Genomic DNA, 25,842 nt, shown 5'->3' with positions numbered 1-25,842 from the left:
CCAAAAGTTCTCTATAGGTTTAATGCAATGCCAATCAAAATCCCAATGGCATTTCTTATAGAAATAGAGAAAGCAATCATGAAATTCATATGGAAAAATAAAAGACCCAGAATAGCAAAAACAATGCTAAGCAGGAAGGGTGAATCAGGCGGTATAGCGATACCAGACTTCAAACTATACTACAGAGCAATAGTAACAAAAACAGCATGGTACTGGTACCAAAACAGGCGGGTGGACCAATGGTACAGAATAGAGGACACAGAAACCAATCCACAAAACTACAGCTATCTTATATTTGATAAAGGGGCTAAAAGCATGCAATGGAGGAAGGATAGCATCTTCAACAAATGGTGCTGGGAAAACTGGAAATCCATATGCAACAAAATGAAACTGAATCCCTTTCTCTCACCATGCACAAAAGTTAACTCAAAATGGATCAAGGAGCTTGATATCAAATCAGAGACACGGCGTCTGATAGAAGAAAAAGTCGGCTACGATCTACATACTGTGGGGTCGGGCTCCAAATTCCTCAATAGGACACCCATAGCACAAGAGTTAATAACTAGAATCAACAAATGGGACTTACTCAAACTAAAAAGTTTTTTCTCAGCAAAAGAAACAATAAGAGAGGTAAATAGGGAGCCTACATCCTGGGAACAAATCTTTACTCCTCACACTTCAAATAGAGCCCTAATATCCAGAGTATACAAAGAACTCAAAAAATTAGACAACAAGATAACAAATAACCCAATCAACAAATGGGCCAAAGACATGAACAGACACTTCTCAGAGGAGGACATACAATCAATCAACAAGTACATGAAAAAATGCTCACCATCCCTAGCAGTCAGAGAAATGCAAATCAAAACCACCCTAAGATACCATCTCACTCCAGTAAGATTGGCAGCCATTATGAAGTCAAACAACAACAAGTGCTGGCGAGGATGTGGCGAAAAGGGTACACTCGTTCATTGTTAGTGGGACTGCAAATTGGTGCAGCCAATCTGGAAAGCAGTATGGAGATTTCTTGGAAAGCTGGGAATGGAACCACCATTTGACCCAGCTATTCCCCTTCTCGGTCTATTCCCTAAAGACCTAAATAGAGCATGCTACAGGGACACTGCTACATCGATGTTCATAGCAGCACAATTCACAATAGCAAGACTGTGGAACCAACCTAGATGCCCTTCAATAGACGAATGGATAAAAAAATGTGGCATTTATACACAATGGAGTATTACTCTGCATTAAGAAATGACAAAATCATAGAATTTGGAGGGAAATGGATGGCATTAGAGCAGATTATGCTAAGTGAAGCCAGCCAATCCCTAAAAAACAAATGCCAAATGTCTTCTTTGATATAAGGAGAGTAACTAAGAACAGAGTAGGGATGAAGAGCATGAGAAGAAGATTAACATTAAAGAGGGACGAGAGGTGGGAGGGAAAGGGAGGGAGAAGGGAAATTGCATGGAAATGGAAGGAGACCCTCAGGGTTATACAAAATTACATACAAGAGGAAGCGAGGGGAAAGGGAAAAATAATACAAGGGGGAGATATGAACTGCAGTAGAGTGGGTACAGAGAGAAGAGGGGAGGGGAGGGGAGGGGAGGGGGATAGTAAAGGATAGGAAAGGCAGCAGAATACAACAGACCCTAGTATGGCAATATATAAATCAATGGAAGTGTAACTGATGTGATTCTGCAATTTGTATACGGGGTAAAAATGGGAGTTCATAACCCACTTGAATCAAAGTGTGAAATATGATATATCAAGAACTATGTAATGTTTTGAACAACCAACAATAAAAAAAAAATTATTCTTCTATTTACTGCATCAAAGCCAATAATAGCTCAAGTTTAAGGCCTTTAAATTTTCTTACCAGCATCAATCCTGATTTGGACATGATTTGAAACTGACATTTAACTTATTAGAAAAATTTCAGAGTGTCTGAGGAATTCACCAATTCTTTCTCATAAAAATTTTGTATATATTCTATCAAGTTTTTTTTTTTCTTTTTTTGCAGTAGTGGGGATGATTGAATCCAGAGCCTGTGCTTGCCAGGCAAGAACTTCACCATTGAGCTACATGCCCAGGCAGATATCATCTTTGACACACATACATTTCTGTCACTTAAAGTATATGTAAAGCATATATAGATATGTGTGTGTGTGTGTATATACACACACACACACACACACACACACACACACACACACATATGTTCTCTTATTTCTTTTTAGCTTTCCCTTTTTTCTTATTTTCTTTCATAAAATCCTAGTTCCAATTTGATCTTCAGTATTTTTTTAAACCATTAAGTGAAAAAACTGATGGGAAATTTTGTTATTGGTAGACAAAGCTGATAACTGCTTAAAATCAGTTTTCTTTCATTGTGTAGGTTCTTTCTTCACATTCTTGTTTCCTTTGCTGTGTAGGTACATTTTGATATCATAGGATAATATTTTCAGCAAATGGTGCTGGAACAACTGGACATTCAAATGCAAAAATTAACCTCAGACAAAACCTCGTATCTTCTATAAAACTAACTTAAAGCAGATTACAAATCTAAATATAAGCCCCAAACTATAAAACCTGCATAATCAGGGATTAGGCAGAGTTTTTACACATGATATCAAAACATAATCCAGGAAAAAAACTAAGAGATTAGATTTCATCTAAATGAAAACAAATGCTTTGTGAAAGACCCTATTAAGAAAATGAAAAGAACTGTGTATGGCGCATGCCTATAATCCTAGAGAGACTCAGAAGGCTGAGGCAGAAGGATTGCAGGTTCAAGGCCTGCCTCAACAACTTAGTGAGACCCTCAGCAATTTAGCAGTACCCTGTCTCAAAATAAAAAGGACTGGGGTGTGTAGCTCAGGGATAAAGTGCCCTGGGTTCGATCCCCAGGAGAGAGAGAGAGAGAGAGAGAGAGAGAGAGAGACACACACACACACACACACACACACACACACACACACAAAGAGTGAATGAGAATGAAAAGATAATCTATAGACTAGGAGAAAATTTGCAAATCAAAAATGATTGTTATAACATTTCAAACCAACTGTAAAGTAATTCCAAGCTTACCCATTTGTCACTAAAACTCCAGTTGGCACTAAATCTCTATTGAGAGCTTCCAAAGACCAACGATACAAGTTTTGAGATGACTTCTTATTTGTTAAGTCATGTACTAAAATAATACCTAAAATAATCAGAGATAATAATCTTAGTATTGTAAACAACTCTTCTTCATATTGCAATTGACAAAATTAAGCTTAGTAAGTCCAAACATTATGTGATTTAATCAATCTAATATTATAGTATGACTAACAGTCTCAAACAATTAAAAAAATTTTCTCTATAAATACTTAGAAATAATTAGCTATAAAACTGTCAGTTATATAATGAAAAAAATTCTAGAAGGGCTGGAAAAATATCTTTAAATATTTCTCATGTCTTTTCCTATTTTGCATTCAACACTTCCTGAGTGCCTACTCTATGTCTGGTCCTTCTTGCAGAACCACTTTATCAATCAAGAGCATCAAAACTAAATTAGAAACCATATTCATTCAAAGTTACATTGTTTCTGCACTGTATATAGTCCTGCAACAGATATCAGTACAAACATATTACTTATACTCACTAAAAATACAATAAGAATGTAGTAAAGTGGTATTGATTTAATTTGCACAAACACTTTTCCTTAGCAGACAAAATGCAGCCCTAAAGATATTTGGGCTTGATCAACTTGACACTTTCTAGTTCTTGGAATTAATGGTTAGCTATGTAAGCTTGCTACCTATAAGAGATTTAGTTAATAGACAAAAGAAATATGCCACCAGGAAAGAGTAGGAAGAGATAATCAAGCACATAAATAGTATAAAATATCTAACTTTTGAGACATTGAGGAAAAATAACAAAATGTAATACGGTTCAGACATATAATTAAACTGAATCAATTAAGATCCTAGACAGAAAGGCAAAGTAGGTAATTATTTTAATAAGATAAAGATAAAAGAAGAAAGGCTTTAATGCTTAGTCTCTTGTGGTCAAAACTACAGGTTTTAAAATTCTCAATCCTTTCCTATATTAGCCTGATTCTACTGTGAAAAGAGAACGTAAAATTAATGATTTCTCCATCTTTGAATATGGGATACATCAACTTGAAAAATAAGGACAGAAGAAGCAGAATTAATTGGCTTCTCTAGTTTTTCAGCTGTCTGTATTACTAAGGTGCTTGTATAGTAGATTTGTTCCAACCAGCTCAGATAAACCTGTACTTCTGCTGTCTTGAGCAAATACAGATCTGACACTTGCCCCCTATCTAACTGTCCTTACAGAGGTTCTCACAGGCATCAAGAGCACAGAGAAAAAAACAAAAAACAAACAAACAAAAATTACTATTAAAGAATATAGTTAATGTTTATTTAGCACTTATGTGTCAGATTTTTAAATTATGTTATCTAGTTTAATTTTTGGAACAATCCTATGAAGTATTATTATATATTTCTACATCTGAGGAAATGAGGCTCAGAGAGGCTGAGTAACTTGCCTTAGGTAGGTAGGGTAGTCAGAATTTGACAAGGACTCCATGAACTGCAATTATGTCCTTTATTACACACCTCCATCTGAAAGTCTGCTTCTAAAACTTGAATATTTATAACTGGATGAAACATCTGCATCCCTAAAAACACCCTCAGGCAGCTCTTTAAAATTACATAGGTCTCTCTCTAAGGGGCAGATCAAAGAAATCTGCATCTCTGGGTATCTGGCTTAAGACTATAGGATTCCACTCAACTGACTGGAGAAACAGCATTCTCAGGGACAGGGTTTTGAAAGTTCTGTTTTATGTCAAGTACCCAAAATAAAATTTTATTTCTCAATATTTTGTTTATGTCAAAATATAAATAGGACTTAGACAAAGCAGATGTTTACTATTCTGAATCACATGGTTAGAATCTAGAAACATAAGTTGAAATGTAATATGAATATTTAAGTCCAAATTGGGATTTTAAATCTTTCTCAAATTAAGTTGAGTCTGGCATGCCTTAGCATTTCATATAAGGTATTATATATTCAAAGACCATTAAAATGGGGTAAAAATAAAAACACTTTACCATTCACAGAGTTGTAGAATACTGCTCTTGTGCTTTTCACACTGCTGGCACTGCCCACAGAGCCTCCAACATCCCATAATTCTATATAGTAGGTCCTCTCTTCTGGGGTTCCTTCTTTGTAGTCATGAACCTAACAAATTAATAAATTAAAATAACTATTATAGCCACTGAACAAACTAGTAGGCACCTCATGCAGTTTAAAGCACTGGGCATTTCATTTCAGCATGTCCTTCTCAAATCACCACCTTCTATCTTTCAAGCTCACTCTGTCAAATACTTCAATTCTAATAGTCTTTGACCCCAGAAGACCCTATGGTTAACTGATTCTAAAATCTGTCACAGATCCCTCTTCTACTTCCAGCTTTAATTCTTTCCTAACTAAGCATAAATTCCACGATCTATCCTTACAGTTACTTCTTTGCCTTCCTCTCACATTGTATTCTGACAATATCCCATTGCTGGTTATTTCCCCTATTCCATGTCTATGACCCAGCTACCTAAATGCAGAGCTTAGAGAAATCCACATTCAAGCTGACTGAATTCATTTTAAATTCAAGTATGCCTTTGGAACTGCCCTTCTATCAATCTTGTGGTCCATTTACCCTTTTCTTCTCCCAGGTAACTATTTCATATTTTCCCTTCTTTTTTGAACTTCAAATAACTCTTCCCATACTCAATAAGAGCTACTATCCTCACTTTCTATGATAGAATCAGGTTTTAAAAAAGTACTTCTACAACTTGCTCTTCCCATCTCTATCTACCTCTTTGCATGTGCACCTATATCATCTGCTCTCCCTTCCACTATTCTTGTAGAAGACCATATCCCTATGAATAAATCCTAAATCCTCCTCTGTGCATGAAATCCTATCCCCACTTTCTTACTTAAAGATGTAGTTATACCAATTCTCCCCTTTCTCTCCAATTTTTTCTTTTCTGGATAATTCACACCAGCATAACATACCATTTTTCTTTTCTCTTTCTTTCTCTTTCATTCCCTCCCTCCTTATCTTCCTCCCCCCTCCCCCCATACTGGGGATTGAACCTAGGGGTTTCTCTACCACTGAGCTATATCCCCAGCCCTTTGTCTTTTGAGACAGGGTCTCACTAAGTTTCTCAAACTGGTCTTGAACTTGTTATCCCCCTGCCTTAGTCTCTTGAGTAGCTGGGATTCCAGGTATGTGCCATCACACCCAGCAATTTTTCCAATCTTCCAAAATAACCTTTTGACTTCAAGACCTCCTCCAGCTACCATGCTACTTTTCTATTCTTTTTCACAGAATAACCTTCCAAAGAGTGTCTATTCTCAACTCTTTTTCTCACTTTCTTTTGAACTCATGCCTATGTAAAACTTTTGCCCCATTACCCTACTGAACTATTTCTGGTCAAGGTTAACCATGGCTAACTCCAAAGGTTAAGTGACAGTTTTTATTACATTCCTCCATTTGATACAACTAATCATTCCTGTGTTTTGCGATACTACTTAAAGCTTCCAGGCTATTACACCCTCCTGGTTTTCTCCTCACCTTCCTGGTTAATTCTTCTTAGTCTCCATTTGGTTCTCCCTATCTGACCTACAATTGCTGAAATATTCTTTAGCTTCTTATCTTCTCTATCAACATTCATTTTCTTGGCAATTTCATCTACTCTTATGATCTTAAATGTCATCTTTATGTTGATGAATTTCAAGTTTATATTCATCTGGGAACTTCAGACTACCAATTTCACCAAACTATAATCTGGGCGTCTAAAAGACAATTCAAATTTAACATATCCAAAAATAATTTCCCAATCTCATGCCCAAACTTACTTCTCTTGCAGTTTTCTGTTTCAGAAAAAGGCAATTCCATCTTTCCAATTTGGGCCACAAACTTAAGAATGAATGATCTTTGACTCCTTTTATACTGTGCATCTGATTTGTCAGTAAATCCTGTTTCTTTGACTTTAAAAATATGTCCCAGATCTATTCATTTTTCACCACATCCTCTATTATCACTCAGGTCAAAGTCTCTATACATCTCTTTGCCTGAGCTAATGTACTGTATCCTAACCTATAACTCCACTAGAGGTCTCTCACCCATCCCCCATTTGTTTTCCACACAATAGAGGAATCCTTTAAAAGTCAAATTTAGATCATATTACCTTTCTGCACAAAACTCTCTAATGACTTTTTCACTCACAGTAAACTCCTAAGTTTCTTTCTCATGATTTAGACTTTTAATGCCTATTTAACCACTCAGAAACAAACTCTGACATATGGTGCCAAATTAAAGTGTGGTGGTTCAGGAGTACATATCAGAATCTTCCAAGAATTTTTTAATTTAAAAATATATTTGCTAGACTTACTGAATTAGAATCATTGGGGTGAGTCCCAAGAAGGCATATTTTGAATAATTCTCCAAATAGTTCTGCTGTAACTCTCTAGTTAAGAATGTCTTATTTTAGGGCTGGGGTTATGGCTCAGCGGTAGAGCGCTTGCCTCGCACGTGCAAGGCCCTGGGTTCAATCCTCAGCATCAAATATAATAAATAAAACAAAGTTTAAAAAAAGAAACTTTATTTAAAAAAAGAATGGCTTATTTTATAGAATGGAACCTTTCTATTATCAGGGGGCCTATATTCTACTTTTTGATTGCAATGGATCTGTGGTATATTTTGCTTCAGTTTCTTTGTATATATAATGAAGGAGTTGTATTATATGATTTCTAAAGTATCCACTAGCTTTGAATAATAAAAAAAGACAACTTAGGAGTTAAAATAGACTAAAACTCACATATTCAATAGAATACTTTATACTTTTACTTTATTCACAGTTTTTTGGTCTGAATTATTTTGGCCAAGGAAAAGCTTAAGTAAATGTAGTACTCTAAAGACAGCCACATTGACACTAAGAAAACCAGAATCAGACTGATGCCAAAAACAATATTGGATAGGAAGAATGAGAATAGCAAAAATGTAGTTGGGGACCATTTTGGATAATAAAAATTAATCTTGTATTCTGAAATAAAAGGTATATTATTTTGCTATATGGTAATGTGATAACGTTGATACTGCCAAATAATCAATAGAAAGGATACATTATGTTGAGTTCTGTTTAAGGAAACAGAAATATATAACACATTTTAGAAAGATTTCTAAGAAAAACAATTGAAGGTAATACATGATAGTATAAGGAATAAGTTATAGAAGAGCTCAGCTAATTCCATAAAGTTTTTCTGATTTTGCCTCCCTCCTCCACAAACCAATCATGACAGGTTAGCTCCTCCTTTTATTTGCTTCCATAACATCCTATATATTTCTATCTTTTCACTGACCACACTGTCTTGTCTCCTGATCTCTCTTCTTTTAGAGTCAAAGCTTGAGAGCAGAAACCATGTATTATTCATCTTTGTAGCCCTAGAAAATAGCATAATTCCTAGCACATAACAGATGCTTAGACATGTTTGTTCAGTAAATGAATAAATTTCATGTATTTCAGCCTTCAAGGTTTTATTACATTTAGTTTATTAGTTTACCGTACTTTGATTCTTTTAAAGCACATTTCTGAGAACTAACTAAATCAGAACCACCAGAAATTTTGTTAAAAAAAATAGGATTTCTGAAGCTTCTAAGATGGAGCTCATCAGCATTCTACATATTTTTTTAAAGCTCCTTACACAACTTTTATACAAAAGTTTAGAAACCATGGCAATACACATTTTTTTTCCTCTAAATTATTTCAAGTGCCTAACACTGCGTCCCCTACAAGGCTACAACTTCCCTGAAAATCCTCATCATATAATTCCTGGGGAGCATGCCTTCTTAGTCTTACAATATATCAAGTCTGTTAGCTAGGACCTTCTGTGGGCCAGATGATCCCACTCATCTATACTCTCCATCACAAAAAAACCTTCCCTAATCAAATCTTTTCATGTTTCTTTCTAGAATTAGAAGAGAAGGTATCCTCCTTCTTTCAAACTTGCTCTAATACTGGCTAAATTTAACTTAATTCACATGGAATGAGTCCCAAGAACCTAAAATCAGTAGTTTATAACTTATACCTCTGGTATTATATCTTTTACATGGGTGAATAATCTCCAAGGGAAAGGCTGACATTATAACAAGTATTGCTCTTGACACAATAAGTGGCATCCTCATGTTATACTAAGAGCCCAACATGGTGAAGGATTTATACCAAACTGAAGAAGTGTGTTTTATTTAAATCAGGTCATCAAGGATCTAATACTTAAAAGTCATACAAGACCTTACAGCTCTACGGGAAGCAACAGTATATGCCAATCATCAAATGGGAAAAGGCAACACACTCCTCAATGCTGCTGCCACTTTGGACCTTTCTATTTACTCATCTCTAGAGTTTTTTTTTTTTTTTTTTACTAGCTACACATGATATTACAATGATCTTGACAATTCATACATTTGAATCAAATGGGGTATAATTTCTCATTTTTTTGATTGTACAGGTTGCAGAATCACATTGGTCATACAGTCACCTATATACATACAGCAATAATAATGTCTATTTTATTCTGCTGCCCTTCCTATCCCCCCTTCCCCTCCCCTCCCCTCCCATCATTTCTCTCTACCCAATCTAATGTGACACACTTTTTTTTTCCTCCTCACATCATACATTTATTCTGTTGGAAATAAAATAAAGACAATGTATAAACGGTTTGTCTCATTTGAAGAGTATTTTTCATATGTATTTTTCTTTTTCTTTTTTGGTACTGGGGATTTAAACCAGAGGCACTCTATCACTAGGCTATATTCCCAGCCCTTTTTATTTTTTATTTTGAGAAAGGGTCTTACTAAGTTGCTCAGGGCCTTAATAAGTCTCAAACTTTTGATTCTTCTGCCTCAGCCTCCTGAGTTACTGGGATTACAAGCATGCACCACTAGGCCTGCCTCATTGTAACTTTTAAAAGGCAAAAACAAATTGGGTGTGGTGGCACACACCTGTAATCCCAGCTGAGGCAGAAGGATTTCAAGTTCAAAGCCAGCCTCAGCAAAAGTAAGGCGCTAAGCAATTCGGTGAGACCCTGTCTCCAAATAAAATTCAAAATAGGGCTGGGGATGTAGTCGAGTGCCCCTGAGTTCAATCCCCAGTACCCAGAGAAGAGAGAGAGAGAGAGAGAGAGAGAGAGAGAGAGAGAGAGCGTGCAACTAGGGAAATAGGAAATATTTGCCTAATTTACTGCTATGCTTCCAGTGCCTCAACCAGGTCTGGTAGCTAATAGGTATGCAACGCATACAGTGAATGAACAAATAAATGAATAATATAGAGGTTACTGTTAACTGCCTCTTCCTTTCTAGTAATTTCTCTTTGCCTTTATCAAGTTTGTGTCCTCTATGTTTAAAACAAAACAAAACCCTTCCCTTTTATTCTGTACCCATTAATTTCTTTAACTTTTTTTTTAAAAAGAGAGAGAGAATTTTTTTTAATATTTATTTTTTAGTTTTTGGTGGACACAATATCTTTATTTTATTTTTATGTGGTGCTGAGGATCGAACCCAGCGCTCCGTGCATGCCAGGTGAGTGCACTACCACTTGAGCCACATCCCTAGCCCAATTTCTTTAACTTTTAAACTTTGTGAAAGACTGATTTAAACCTCTGTCTGTATTTCTTCTTTTGCCCAGACTTAGAGAGATTGCTTTTGCTAAAAAGCACTAACTCTGGTATACAGGCAGCCCAACTAGGGAGACTTTCTGGATCTCAGCTGTCTGGGTTTGGCCACTAGCCCACATAAAAAATAAGTGTTGGCAAAGATGTGGGGAAAAGGCACACTCATACATTGCGGGTGGGACTGCAAATTAGTGCAGCCAATATGAAAAGCAGGATGGAGATTCCTTGGAAATCTGGGAATGGAACCACCATTTGACCCAGCTATCCCTCTCCTCAGTCTATACCCAAAAGACTTAAAAATAGCATACTACAGGGACACAGCCACATCAATGTTTATAGCAGCACAATTCACAATAGCTAAACTGTTGAGTCAACCTAAATGCCCTTCAATAGATGAATGGATAAAAAAAATGTGGCATATATACAGAATGGAATTTTACTCAGCAATAAAAGAAAATAAAATCATGGCATTTGCAGGTAAATGGATGGCATTGGAGAAGATAATGCTAAGTGAAGTTAGCCGATCCCCCCCAAAACAAATGCCAAATGTTTTCTCTGATATAAGGAGGCTGACTCATAGTGGGGTAGGGAGGGGGAGCATGGGAGGAATAAATGAATTCTAGATAGGGCAGAAGGGTGGGAGGGAAAGGGAGGGAGCAGGGGATTAGCAAGGAAGGTGGAATGTGATAGACATCATTATCCAAAGTACATGTATGAAGACACGAATTGGTATCAACATTCTTTATATACAACCAGAGATATGAAAAATTGTGCTGATACGTGTAATGAGAATTGTAATGCATTCTGCTATCATTTATTTTTTTAAATCAAAAAAAGAATAAAAAATAGGCAAATGATAAAAAAGGGGGAAATGAATTTTATGTGGTTTGATTAAGCTGCTGGTCCCACCGAAGCAGTTACTTTTTTTTTTTTTGGTACGGGGGCTTGAACTCAGGGGCATTCAACTACTGAGCCACATCCCCAGTCCTATTTTGTATTTTATTTAGAGACAAGGTCTCACTGAGTTGCTTAGCGCCTTGCTTTTGCTGAGACTGGCTTTGAACTTGTGATCCTACTGCCTCAGCTGCCTGAGCCCCTAGGATTACAGGTGTGGGCCACTGTGCTGGCACCAGTTACAATTTATAGAAGCAAAAGCTAGGTGTTATACATCATTTTAGCTAGGCTGTGTTAGCCAGGGAATATATTAGTCTTAATTTCCTTGGTGTCTGTCCTCAGCACAAGGAAGTGTTTATTATCAGCATGAGGAGGAGTTCTCTGTTTCACCTCCTCACTTGAGGCCAGGGATGCCTGATAGGTAACTAAAAGCAGAATAAAAGCTTGGCATCTTTGCCTTAATTTTGTATCTGTCTCTTTTATTACCTTAAATTATGGGTCAGATTCCTGCTCAATTCTGCATACAGTCATGTTAATCATTGAAGAAATGTTCATCCCAAAATGTTAATCTGCTCCTTTCAAGGACAAAGACAAGAGTAACTAAGGTATAAGAGTTACTAAGTTAAGATTGTCAACTGCCAGCTTTTGCAAATTCCTGTTCCAGCTTTTGCAAATTCCTGTTCCCTGGAGTGGTGCCTGGAAGTCTTCCAACGGTGGAACCTTTCAGGCAGATTAAACTGCCCTTCACCCCAATCCAAGCAAAAACAATTATCTCATGGGAACCAAAGTGCCCCCTTCCAGGATCACAGGTCTGATAAATGCCCTGTGAAACAAATGAAGATTGCTCCCTATCCTTGACACCTGTAAGTCTTGTGTGATCAGAAATGAGATAATGATCAACCAGATCACAGTTTGACCAACACTACTTCAGTATGCATATCTCTTGCCCCTTGTTCTATTCTCCCTCTAGTTAAAGCTGAAGCTCATGTCAGTACCCAGGAATACAGGGCTGAGATGCTTGATCTCACTTGCCTTCCCCAATACAGCCATACTAACTAATGTCTTTCCCACTTTGTATTGTTATTTTTTCATTTGGTTTTGGGGTAAGTGGTTGGACCTGATTTATTGAGACCCCCAGTGCCAGGCCTTTGGCCTAGGTTGCCAGTGAAATATATCACAAATACACAATTGTTCTGTCACAAATATACAATTGTTCTTTCAAGTAACAACATTAACTTCATCATCACCAAATCCAGTATTTGTTTTTCTCTCTTGATCCTATATCTCTACAGCATTTCATACTAAAAATCAATCTATTCTTCATGAGATTTTAATTTCTTTTTGTTCTTGTGGTAGTTCATTACCTCCTACTCCTGATCAATCATTCCCTGACCCCTTTCACCTCATCTCTGTAGATATATACTCCAACGTTCTTTCTTGTCTAAATTTTCTTTTTGAAAACCACGTTTGTAGCCACATGTGATGTCACGTGAGTGTAGTCCCAGCTACAGAGAAGTCTGAGGCAGGAGGCTTGCTTGAGCCCAAGAGCTTGTGAACTCAAGTATAGGCAACACAGTGTGACTTTGTCTCACAAAAATACCACACAAAACACAAAAAAACAAAGGCCTCGTTGGTTCTTATGGTTCAAAATTATTTCTGTGAAGATGATTCTAATTCCAGAGTTCTTTCTTGAGTTTTAAAAACTTTTATTTTCAAATATTTTTTGGCCAATTTCTGTTGAAAAACTCAGAAATACCTCCCCTCCACCAAGTCCAGCACTGAACTTATCATTTTCTTCTCTTTTACCTATGGTGTTACTCCCTTCCTGAGGAACAGTTACCAAGGCCACCCATTTAATCATTAATACCTAGTAGAATTTTATATTCTTCACATGCACACCACCCTTTTGGAACTACTTAATGTTTATATTCTACATCAGTGCTGTCCCATAGAACTTTCTGCAATGAAGCAAATGTCCAATATAGTAACCACTAGCAACATTATTTCTGAGCAGTTGAAATGTGCCTTAATTCAACTGAGGAACTAAACATTTAACTTTAGTTAATTTAAACTTAAATTACCACATGGGGCAATGGTCACTATATCAAATACCATCAGAATACCTATTTCTTAATATCAAGTACAAAGTAATAATAAAAAATGCAAAATCTTGAAGCAGATTGCTTGGGTTTGAATCTCAACCCCATAATTTACTAGCAATGTGACCTTGGAAAAGTCAGGTTAACATCTCTGTGCCTCAACTTATTCATGTGTCAAATGGGACACTAATAGTACCCTACTTTACAGATAATATATCATATATAACTTTAAAATAATGTTAATAATGATAGTTAACCTTACTTTGATCTTTAAAATGATCATATATATGATCTTAAATGTAATATACATGTGCGTATACATATGTATGTGTATGTATATATATATATATATATGTGTGTGTGTGTGTGTGTGTGTATCTATCAATCAATCTATCTATCTATCTTGTTCCCTCTGTTAGATCTACTTCATATTCTTAGTGAGAATAGACTATGCCTTTTCTTATTTTCCCCCAGTGCTTGTACATTGTTTGGACATTGTTGTCCAAAGAGGACATCAATACATATTGATTGTATGCAATGTGTGATTAGAGAGTTAAAATCCCATTAAAATGAACCGAAATGGCAAATTAATTTTCTTATCTGTGAAAAAATTAAACTTTAAAAGTCTTTATTTTTATAATTAGGAATAGTCATGCATTTATATAACTCCGTTAGGCTTGAGGTAACAAAACAACAAAAGAGAAATGAATGAAAAATACCACAAAACAAAACCTTTCCTTCATTTAAAAGTTTTAAAAAAAAAATTTTAAGTTGTAGATGGATACAATACATTTATTTGCTTACTATGTAGTGCTGAGATCAAACCCAGTGCCTCATGCATGCTAAGCAAGCACTATACCACTGAACTACAACCCCAGCCCCCAACTTTTCCTTCTTTTATCTTCAATTCACTTATAAAAACACCTCTATGCAAAATACTGAATCCAAAATGTTAATTACTGAGTACCTACATATAAACTCATTAGCTTCAACCAGTACCTAAAATTAAACAATTATATTACCACCTTTATCATCTCTATTTTTAGTTGGCTATTACCAGATCTTAAAGAGCTAAATTGAGCAACTGTTTCTAAGAGTTTTGAAGAGGGGGTATTCATGTATCTACATTAGTTCTGGAGATTCCCTTTCACAAGTCTCAATAATATAGGAACTATAATTGTAATATAAAAGTTGCTGCAAGAGACAGTATCCTAGATATTTAGGTAAAGTCTTTATAAGCTTTAAGCAGTTTTTTTCCCTAGAGAGAAGAACTATTTATTTTACTATAATAACAGTAAAAGTGTTTTACATGTCTATGACAATTTATTTTAAGATTAGTTTTAAAATGCTTTTTAAAAAATATTTTAATTAGGTATATATGACAGCAGAATGCATTTTGATTCATTGTACACAATTTCAGCACAACTTTACATTTCTGTGGTTGTACGTGATGTAGTGTTGTACCACATGTCCAGTCATACATGTACCTAGGGTAATGATGTCCATCTCATTCCACCATGTTTTCTACCTCCATTCCCCCTCACCATCCTTTGTCCCATCAAAGTTCCTCCATTTTCCCATGTCCCCCCAATTACAGATCAGCATCTACCTATTAGATAGAACATTTGGCCTTTGGTTTTTTGAAATTGGCTTACTTCATTTAGCTTGATATTCTCCAACTCTGTCCATTTACTTGCAAATGCCATAATTTTATTCTCTTTTAATGCTGAGTAATATTCCATTGTGTATACATACCACATTTTCTTTATATATTCATCTACTGAAGGGCATTTAGGTTGCTTCTACAGTTTAGCTATTGTGAATTCAGCTGCTATGAACATCAATGTGGCTGCATTACTATAGTATGCTGATTTTAAGTCCTTTGGGTATAGACGGAGGAGTGGGATAGCTGGGTCAGATGGTGGTTCCATTCCAAGTGTTCTAAGGAATCTCCATATTGCTTTCCAGAGTGGTTGCACCAATTTGCAGTCCCACCAACAATGAATGAGTGTGCCTTTTTACCTATATCTCACCATCATAAAATGGTTTTTATTTATGTTGTCAAAAATGTATTCTTTTCAAAGAAGAAAGACAGAGATAAACTAGCTTAAGATAACAATGAACGCAAGGTCATTTTCAGTCTCTCATGACCCATTCATCTACACAAATGTAATTCAGACCAGACTGGCTTTAAAAGAATCAATTAGTACCACACTCATGCCAATAAAATCAGTCACACTATTATATAACATTTTTTCTTTGACTATTTGTACTTTTTACTCCTGTATCCTCTTGTTTAATTTTATACCCTTCCAAGAATTCCTAGAACTATATGAAGAGTTCAAAAATCTGCAGTCTACTGTAAGCTAATTGCTAGGGAAACCTAATTACTTTCTTCAAAAGCAGGGGGTTTCCAAAGGGAATTGCTATTGTTGCTTCTAAAATTTGTTCAGTCTTGAGAACTAATTTCATGTTGGCCTGCTCTCCGGGATTTGCATAAAAGTATTAATTGCAAATACAATCAAGTCTCCATTCTAACATAAGGGGATACTGATATAGTTTCTTTTGAAAATTTTGCTACTAGTTATACTTAGGAAATTTTACATATCTGTTACCCTCAGTTACTCTTCGGGTTGGGTCCTCAATTGGTCTCTCACATTTTTGTCCCTAAACTGCTCTCTGCTTTCTCCACACATCATTTAACCCTCAATGATTTCTTACCGCCAAATATTTCCATTTTTCTCCTGGAACCTTACTCCATTATTAAAAAAAAATTCATCTTACCTTCAACCTCATTTTATTTCTAGTGCCTATTTTACCCCTAATGCATTTCTCTTTGAGCCTCTCACTCTTCAGCACTCTACCTTCAAGTTGAGAAACAGGAAATGCCTTGCTTACTCTCCAATGTTACTTCTATACATTATTCTTCCACCTTAAGTAAGAAATCTGTTCTTGTGAAAAGAGAGCCTACAGAATGGGAGAAAATCTTTGCCACCTGAACCTCAGATAGAACATTAATCTCTAGGGTATACAAAGAACTCAAAAAACTAAACACCAAACAAAAAATAAATAAATAACCCAATCAATAAATGGGCACAGGAACTGCTCAGGCAATTCACAGAAGAAATATGATCAGTCAACAAATATATGAAAAACTGTTCAACATCTCTAGCAATTGGAGAAATGCAAATTAAAACCACACTGAGATTTTATTTCACTCCAGTCAGAATGGCAATTATCAAGAACACAAGTAACAATAAATGTGGTGAGAATGTGGAGAAAAAAGTACACTCATACATTGCTGGTGGGACTAAAAATTGGTGCAACCAGTCTGGAGAACAGTGTGGAGATTGACCCAGTCTACACCCAAAGGACTTAAAATCAGCACACTATAGTAACGCAGCCACATCGATGTTAATAGCAGCTCAATTCACAATAACTAAGCTATGGAACCAACCTAGGTGCCCTTCAACAAATAAATGGATAAAGAAAATGTGGTATATATACACAATGGAATATTATTTAGCCATAAAGAAGAATGAAATTATGGCATTTTCCAGTAAATGGATGGATATGGAAACTGTCATGCTAAGTGAAATAAACTAATTCCCCAAAACCAAAGGGTGAATATTCTCTATGATATATGGATGGTAACACACAATAAGGGGGTGGAGAGGGAAGGATAAAAGTTCATTGGATTAGACAAAAGGGAATGAAAGAAGGAATGAATCTGACATAACTTTCCTTTGTTCATTATGAATACATGACCAGTTAACTCCACATCATTTACAACTACAAGAATGGGAAGTTATATTCCACATATGTATGTCAAAATACACTCTATTGTCATGTATACCTAAAAATAACTTAAAAAAAAGAAAAAAGAAAGAAACCTGCTCTTTAGAGTTTTTGGACAATCAGCTATACTCCCCCTCTCTTCATTTTTATGAAAAGAAAGGGGGACTTATAGTAGGAGTTATAATACTCATTCCTTAGTAATTGATGAAACAGGCAGGCAGGGAAAAAAATCAGTAGATATATAGAACACTTAAACAAATAATTAACAATCTTGAGCTAATTGACATACTTAGAACACTGTACTCAACAAGCAAGACAAATTCTCTCAAAATCATAAATCACCACAACTGACACAAGAAAAAATACATTTTTCTAAATGTTATTGAAAAATTCCCCACATAGAAAAACTTAGGTTCAAGTGGTTATACCTGTGAATTCAAATATCTAAGGAAAAAATAATACCAATCTTTTATAAACTCTTTCAGAGACAATATTCGTCAACTATTTTTGTACATGTGTGATGCTGGGGATCAAACCCAGTGCCTCATGTATGCTAGTCAAATGCTCTATTGCTGAGCCACAACTCCAGCCCTTGCCAACTTTTTAATAAGGCTAATATAATCCTGATATCAAAATTCTACAAGGAGGGCTGGGGTTGTGGCTCAGTGGTAGAGTGCTTGCCTAGGCTATGTGAAGCACTGGGTTCGATCCTCAGCACCACATAAAAATAAAATAAACAGAATAAAAATATAGTGTCCATCTACAAAAAAAAAAAAACAACAACAAAATTCTACAGGAGATTATAGAAAGGACAATAACAGGCCAACCTTTCTCATGAATTTAAATACAAAAAACTGAAAAAAAAATAGGAAACTGGATCTAGTGATACAGGCTTATCAAGACCAAGTTGGATTTATTCCAGAATTGCAAGTTTGATTTAACATTTAAAAACCAACTAACATGATTTACCAAGACAAAAAAATTAACCAGGAAAATCATGATTATCATAACAATTCAACTGATAAAATTCAATACCCACTAATGATACAAACTTCTATCAAAATGGGACTAAAAGGAATTTCTTTAAACTTGTACCTACAAAAAAATTTTACAGCAAACACTTTACTTCATGGTACAATTTAAAATTTCCCAAGATTGGAAATGAAAGAAAGATGCATATTACTGACACTTTGATTTCACCTGGTACTGAGTTTTAGCTGACTCAATACAACAAAGATAGGGGGCAAGGCAAAGGTGGAATATGTGCAGACTGGGTTCCAGGTGGGGGTAGGGTAAAGGGTAAAGGAAGGGACAAAATTTGACAAAAGTTCAATTTCAACTTCAAATTGTAAAGCACTAGAGTATAAGTGTGTATCTATTAAGCTTCTCTGATTCTCTTTATAAACCTATATATTAGATACAGCAGATACTGTTATTTACTTCTATTTTGTAGATGATGTAAATAAGCCTCAGGAAGTAAATTGATTAGTCCAAAGTCTCTCTTGAAGAAGCAAATGCAATTGACCCAGGGAGTGGTTGTTTATATCTAAGTTTCTTTTCAATATGCCACATCTTTTGTAGAAAGGGACCTAGAAAAGTCTAAAGAAAAATTTTGTTCAGCACATGCTGTATGGTCTCCTAAACCTAAATAAAATTGTCATTGAATTCATGATCTAAAACTTCCATAAGAATTTAGAAACATGGTAGGCTGAAATAACACAGATAGGTTTCTTTCCACTTCAAACTCATAGAAATGCTATAAAAATATTTTCAGAAAGATAAAGACAAAGAAAGATAAACTACCACAAAAGAAAGTCGAGAGAAAGAAAGGGATATCTCCAGAGGCTAGAAATGAAGACAGCACTTATATAAATATGAGTAAGAAACCAGAACTGAAACAAATGCAGATGTAGCTTCAGGGACTAGTGACTGGATTTTAGTGCCTGTCCTGGAATAGCAGACCCATTTTCCAGCTTTTAAGGCAAGCATGTGTACAGGTAAGTGATAAACCCTAAAGTGTGGTTTCTTTCTTGAAATCTGGACTCTTGATGAGCCACTAGTCAGTAAAAGAGACAGTTGGAAAAATTGTGTATAGATTCAGGGAAACAGAAAAAAACTTTTTGTCAATGACTTCAGATGCGGTTGGTAGAGAACAGGCAAAAGGTCTAACAGAAATGAAAATCATAGGCCTGACCTACAAATGGATGTTGGGGGAAATCTACATTATTTACATGACATGAAAACTGAGCTGAGAAATTATAAGAACCATGAACATTCCAGTGGGCCGTAGGAACAAAAGATATGAAAAGGCACTATACAAGGATAATTTTACAACATCTAAGAATTTAGAAACATGGTAGGACTTCAGCAGGATGAAGAAAAAAAAATTCTGCTGAAAATGTGAATATTTTCCAAGAATTACAAACAATACAAGGAGGTATATTTCTACAAAGTAGAGCAGTATACACAGCAAGTAGGAATCTTCTCCTATAGCTCCCCAAATAGTATAATCCAAAATAAACTATAAAGCAAGTATGTTGAAAATTATTACAATAAAAAGTGCAAACCACAGGGCTGTGACTCAGTGGTAGAGCAACTTGCCTTAGCATGTGTGAAGCACTGGGTTCGATTCTTAGCACTGCACATAAATAAAGTCCATTGACAACTAACATATATATATACACACACACACACACACACACACATATATATATATATATATATTTTTTTTTTTTCTTATAAAGTACAGGGCTGGGATTGTAGCTCAGTGGCAGAGCACTTGCCTCACACATGTGAGCACTGGGTTCGATCCTCAGTACCACATAAAAATAAATAAATAAAATAAAATTTTTTTTAAAGTGTAAACCATATTGAAAAAAAATAGTACAGCTTGAAAATTTTGGGCATTTGATAAAGAACCAAAGGAACACCTAGAAATTTAAAATTATATTTATTTGAAAAAGTGAGTAGATATGATTAAAAATAGATTAAATATAGCTGAAGAAATTCTTAGTTAATTGAAAGAAAAATATGAGTACATCATCTGGAATACATAAAAATTCAAAAGGAAGAGAGTGAATGAGGAGAGACAAACAGATAATGGTTTAAAATTTTGAAAAATGAAGATATGAGAAGTACAACAATTTCTGAATACAGTGATGAACAAAAACTCATCTGCACCTAAACATAGGTTAGTATAACTGCACAACATCAAAGATTAAAAAAAAATAAAAAACATATTTTTTAGTTGTAGATGGACACAATATCTTTTGCTTTAATTTTTATGTGTTGCTGAGGATCAAACCCAGTGCCACACACATGCTAGATAAGCGCTCTACCACTGAGCCACAATCCCAGCCCAAAACCCACATCTTTCATAAGTAACTAGGAATTAACTTAAGAATAGTAATTAGGTGGACAGAAGATTTCTAATTAATAGCAACATATGTTAGTCCCTATGCCTTATATTTTGCACCTGTATATAGCACAGCTTAAAAAAAAAAGATTAAATAGAAACTAAGACATGTAAAGCATTTAGCATAATACATGGCACATACCAGCTGCCTAACAAATGCCAGCTTTTATTATTACTTAATGTTTACTGTAGTATAATCTAATCATGTAATTTGAAGGCATTATCTTTAGTATGACTACTAAAAATATAAAACATAAGAGACACATACTCTGACATCCACTGAGCAGCCCACAGTCCATGATGGATTTCCCAACACTTGATTTTGGCAGAGAAGATGGACTAGTGAAGATTTTCCAACACCTGGAAAAGAACTATAGTAATATGAAAGACATACTGAAATCTCTATGTTCAAAGTAAGAATAAGAATATGCAGTAATAATGGTATTTAAAGCGCAGTATGTTTAAAGGTAGGTTCAGATCATATCAACGATATAAGCTTGAAATAAGAATGAAAGTGAAGATAGTTAAGGGCAGTGATCCTTTTCAATTTAGCATCAAAATCAGAGAGCTGAATCCCGGTCCCAGGCTTTCCAATTTAGCATGTCTATAATAGCATCCAGGATTTTTAAATTTCTAACATGTTCTCAGGTGATACTGATGCTACTAGTCTGGGAGCTTCACTTTGAACCACTGGAGTAGGGCAATTTCATAATAACTAACCCCTTTCCTGGTAAATATTTGACTATCTACTCAGCCTATTTTAGGATTGCAGAATGTTAACAGATTTTAGAGGTAATCCATCTACCCTGTACACCCATGATGAGGTAGGGTCCCTTTCATGGCACCCTGTTACCCTGTTACTGAATGCTGTTAGTAAGCAGGACTTACCATCTAACAAATCCATTTTCAGGCACTCCAATTCTCCCAGTTAGTGATTTTTTAAAAGCAGCATAAATTTACCCTTTGAATCAAAAGAGCAACTCTAATTTCTTCTACATCATGGTCTTTTACTTTGAGGCAGGATTTTATCTCCTTTTAGATCTCCTTCTGGTCTTAAGGCAATCTAATTATTAATGCCAAGGGTGGCACTTGGAGATCTGTATGAAGAAAGGGAATGAACACTCCCCTATACCTCTTTGGAGTCACTCATTCATTTAAAAGCATTTTGGGATTCCATTATGACAGGTATAGTTGGGGAATCTTTATGAATCACTAGCTACTTCAATGATTTAGATCATCTCTATGTGAATTATTATGTATAAATCCATCACTTATATTTATTTATTCCTTATATTGTGATGATATGCATGGTATACTTTAAAACAATACATCATAAGCCTTTGCTTACATAGCTTGCTCTACCACAAACAGCCTATCCATCCTCTCTCCTCCCCCACTGACCTGGTCAATTACTCTTTCAAGACTCAGGAACATTCTAAAAAGTATTTTATGACTCCACACAGGTAGAACTAAGCACACCATCCAATGCACTTCCACTCTACCCTGTATATTTTCCTATAGGGCACTTTAAACAGTTTTACTCTTATTTCTAGGTTTTATTCACTGTTTAAGTTCCTTGAGTGTTGGGGCTGGGTTTTACTCCTTTTTTTTTTTTTTTTTTTTTTTTTTTAAATCGACAGTACTCAGAACAGGGCATTAATCAGTATTTATTGACTAAAAGTTTCTATGTGAATGGGTATGGTTGTATTATGTCTGTGATACATAAGTGCTCTTTAAGCATCAAACTGGGAGTCCAGCCATAGCATCTTAGCAAGACCCTGTATATTAATAAATAAAAAATAAAAAGGGATGGCGGTATAACTCAGTGGATAGAGCACCTCTGGGTTTAATCCCCATATCATGGTAGGGGACAATTTGCAAGTTGTTATAGAATCTTCATAAACATTTTAATATTTCCATAGTACTTTATACAGTAGATATAATGATTTATTTAACTATTCTATCATTATTATAGATTTAGTGTGTTTAAAAAATTTCACTACACTTTTTATTTCTATTTAAACATTTGTTTAAAATTATTTCCTTGGTATGTCTTCCAAGAACATCAACATGTACAAGGGAAAAAAATTAAAAGTTCTTAATACCATGTTGGCAAATTACTTTCATCTGATTACACTGTCACCAGTCACACATAAGAACATGTAGCTGTTTTTCTTTAACTTTGCTATTTTGATAAGAGAAAAAAAACCTGAGACTTGCTTTAGTCTGCTTTACTTTCTGGGAAAGATATACATTATGATCATCTCTGTTCATCTTTCCCCTGCCCATTTATCTACCGGGTTTTAGTATTAATTTATATGACCTCTTTATGCACTGAAGATATTAATAATCTAATATAATTGAAAAATTTCCCAAGGTTTTCTTTTTTAAAAACATATCAGCATTTAAGATTTCTGAGTACTCAAACTTCATTTCATTGCATATGTTCATTACTGAATTGCATGTTATCATTAATCTTTAGGGCATATTGTTAACATTGTGTTTACATGTTTATGTTGGAAGCACATATCAAGGCATTTAGTTATCAGCTTCATGCAAGGCTTAAGCCCTAGTTTAGCTTAACTGTGTCAGGGTAATATCTCTATGCAGTAATATTGTATATCTCTCCATGAACAAACAGCTTTAGGTGGTAAGTATTAGTGACAATGGATGAAACTAATAGTTAAGAAAGGCTGAAGTGCTAGGCATAGAGGCCAATTATTTATTTCTTTTGAGAATTTTAGGAGGTTCTGATTCTATATTTCTGCCGTTGAAGTAAATTAGATCAAAAGAAAAAACTTGATTTGCTTTGGGGAAAAAAGGCCCAATATAATCAAATAAATGTCAGCTCCAAATACAGTTGTTGGTAATGTATTAAGCTCATCCCTAATCTCTGAAAGAACAAAGAGAAAACAGTATGTTTATGTTATTAAGTCTTTCATGATTCTTAATATTTCTGTCTGTAGAATACAAAAGAAGTCTCCGAATCTCAAGTAATTCCTTTATGTATTTGAAAAATTCTCAAAAGTTCACAAAGGAAATAAACCTTTTATTCAAAATTAACTTTGAAGTTTGAACATGAATTGCAAAGTGTGTATTCTGACCTGTTAATTAGAAAATCACTGTTAAGAGGAAACTGATAAAAAGACAATAACCGACTTTGCACATAAAACCTAATAGTGAATGTGTGACAGGATCAATCACCTTCCAGGTGGGCATTATGTAGGCCCTGATGTCTCTTTTAAAACTAATGAAAAATGGGGTGGGTGGAGGGAAAACTTACTAACTGCCTGACTACTTTTCCACATTTAATGCAGTAGCCAATTCTACCTGTTATTGCAATGCACTGATTCTACAGTTATAATCCCAGCATCTAATACAATATACCTTCTGAAAAACACAATAAATAAACTAACTCCAATAGCATGTAACCACGAAGGGACTGCTAGATACAATAGAAAATGGAATTACTTAGTAGAAAGAACATCTACTTTATACACCATTAAGATCTGTGTTAACTCTGGATTCTAGCCTTAAATTGTATTTGATGATGAGTATTGCCAAGTCCCTTTAGGCCACCATTACTTTTTTCATCAGTTATACCAAGTGATTTTATTGACTTAATGTCATTTTAAGCTCCACAATAAAAGAAATGAAATTGACATACATTGGGATTATATTTATAGATTTTCATAATGCAGGAATATTAAATAATATTTGAGGAATATTAAATAATACTTTTTGTAAGATATGTTGAATTGCAAATGTTCCCATGCAATGTGACTATGTTCCTCTCCCACCATAATTTGATATACTCTCTGTAAGGCTAGCTTTCAAGCTCTTTGGGGTATGTCCTCTTTGTCTCCAAGCATGTAACACAATGTCATTGCTTACAGCACACAAAGATCAAATCCAGAAAAGCACACCTATAGCAGCATTTATTCAAGTTTTTAGGAGAGTCGTAGATTATGTGGGAAAGACAGTAAGGCTGCGGGGTCCAGTTGGGGCGATGGTGTAGATTTCAAAGGTAGTTTTCAAATGTCCAGGGAGTCAAAAGAAGTATTTTAACACTAGGATTAAGTTGGGCTCAGGATTAAGTCCTAGTCACTTTTGAGTGTGGCCTTCATCTTAATTTCTCTATTTCCTACAATTGAGAACATAATAGGTTCTTCAGTTAAGATTAAACGAGAATATGGAAATCCATTTTTGGATTAAGAGTGAAATAGGATTACCTCTCACTATTTCATTGCGTAAGATATGTTTAAGCTCGTGGGCTCAAACCAGTTGTCATTTACAACTCTGCTACTCGCTTTTCTCTCCTCTATAATGGGGTCAAAGGACTAATCTTGGAATTAAATGAATTAATATACCAAAGCGCTCGCCAGTGTCATTCTTGGTGCACGTCAGACTTAACAAAATATCCTGAAGGCACTGTCCTACTAACTTCTGTACCCTTACACGGCTCCCAATAAAATAACAGCGTCAGCACTTTTTAAAATAAGTCAATTGACAAAAAAAATATTATTATTTTAAATAAAGCAATTCTCTTAAGCAGCGGTCGATCGGAAGCCGGACGTGGAAAACCGCAACCGCAGACCAAGGCGCGAACTCCACTACCAGCCCCCCACCACGCGACGACGGCGATTCGTCAAATGGAGCAAAGTCGTCTGGGAAGTGTAGTCTTTAGGCTCCGAAAGGGAACTCAGCTACAGACCGAAAAGCCAGGAAGCTGGAGACAGCAGTGAAGGGTGAGAGGTATTGGGTAACTGAAAAGTGTCGGGAGCCACAGAGGAGGGTTTAGCCGCTCACCTGAGTCTCCCAACACCAGTACCTTCACCCGATCCAGGGACGCCATCTTGCCACTGCTTTCGCTGGGGTCAAGGCCTGTTCCGGGATTCTAGG

General features: G+C 35.4%; 1 protein-coding gene across 2 annotated transcripts in view; it reads right to left on the bottom strand.

The window, feature by feature from the left end:
- The window catches only part of Rabl3 (RAB, member of RAS oncogene family like 3), a 41,826-nt gene extending 16,016 nt beyond the window's left edge, over nucleotides 1-25,810 (bottom strand). Inside the window, exons 1-4 of one of the 2 annotated variants that reach the window (XM_076867886.2) lie at nucleotides 25,750-25,810; nucleotides 21,209-21,300; nucleotides 5,118-5,247; nucleotides 3,088-3,202 (exon numbers count right to left, since the gene is read on the bottom strand). In XM_076867886.2, the coding sequence (XP_076724001.1) occupies nucleotides 3,088-3,202; nucleotides 5,118-5,247; nucleotides 21,209-21,300; nucleotides 25,750-25,795 (383 nt within the window). In that variant the 5' untranslated portion in view covers nucleotides 25,796-25,810. The remainder of the gene's footprint in view (nucleotides 1-3,087; nucleotides 3,203-5,117; nucleotides 5,248-21,208; nucleotides 21,301-25,749) is intronic. The other variant, XM_076867887.2, reaches the window with a different exon arrangement.
- Between the last annotated feature and the right edge of the window lie 32 nt (nucleotides 25,811-25,842).

The sequence above is a fragment of the Callospermophilus lateralis genome, chromosome 10 (genome assembly GCF_048772815.1).
Source record: "Callospermophilus lateralis isolate mCalLat2 chromosome 10, mCalLat2.hap1, whole genome shotgun sequence".
In the NCBI taxonomy this organism is placed as follows: Eukaryota; Metazoa; Chordata; class Mammalia; order Rodentia; family Sciuridae; genus Callospermophilus; species Callospermophilus lateralis.
The sequence above is the reverse complement of the archived record's forward strand: the minus strand, read 5'-3'. Positions and strand labels throughout refer to the sequence as shown.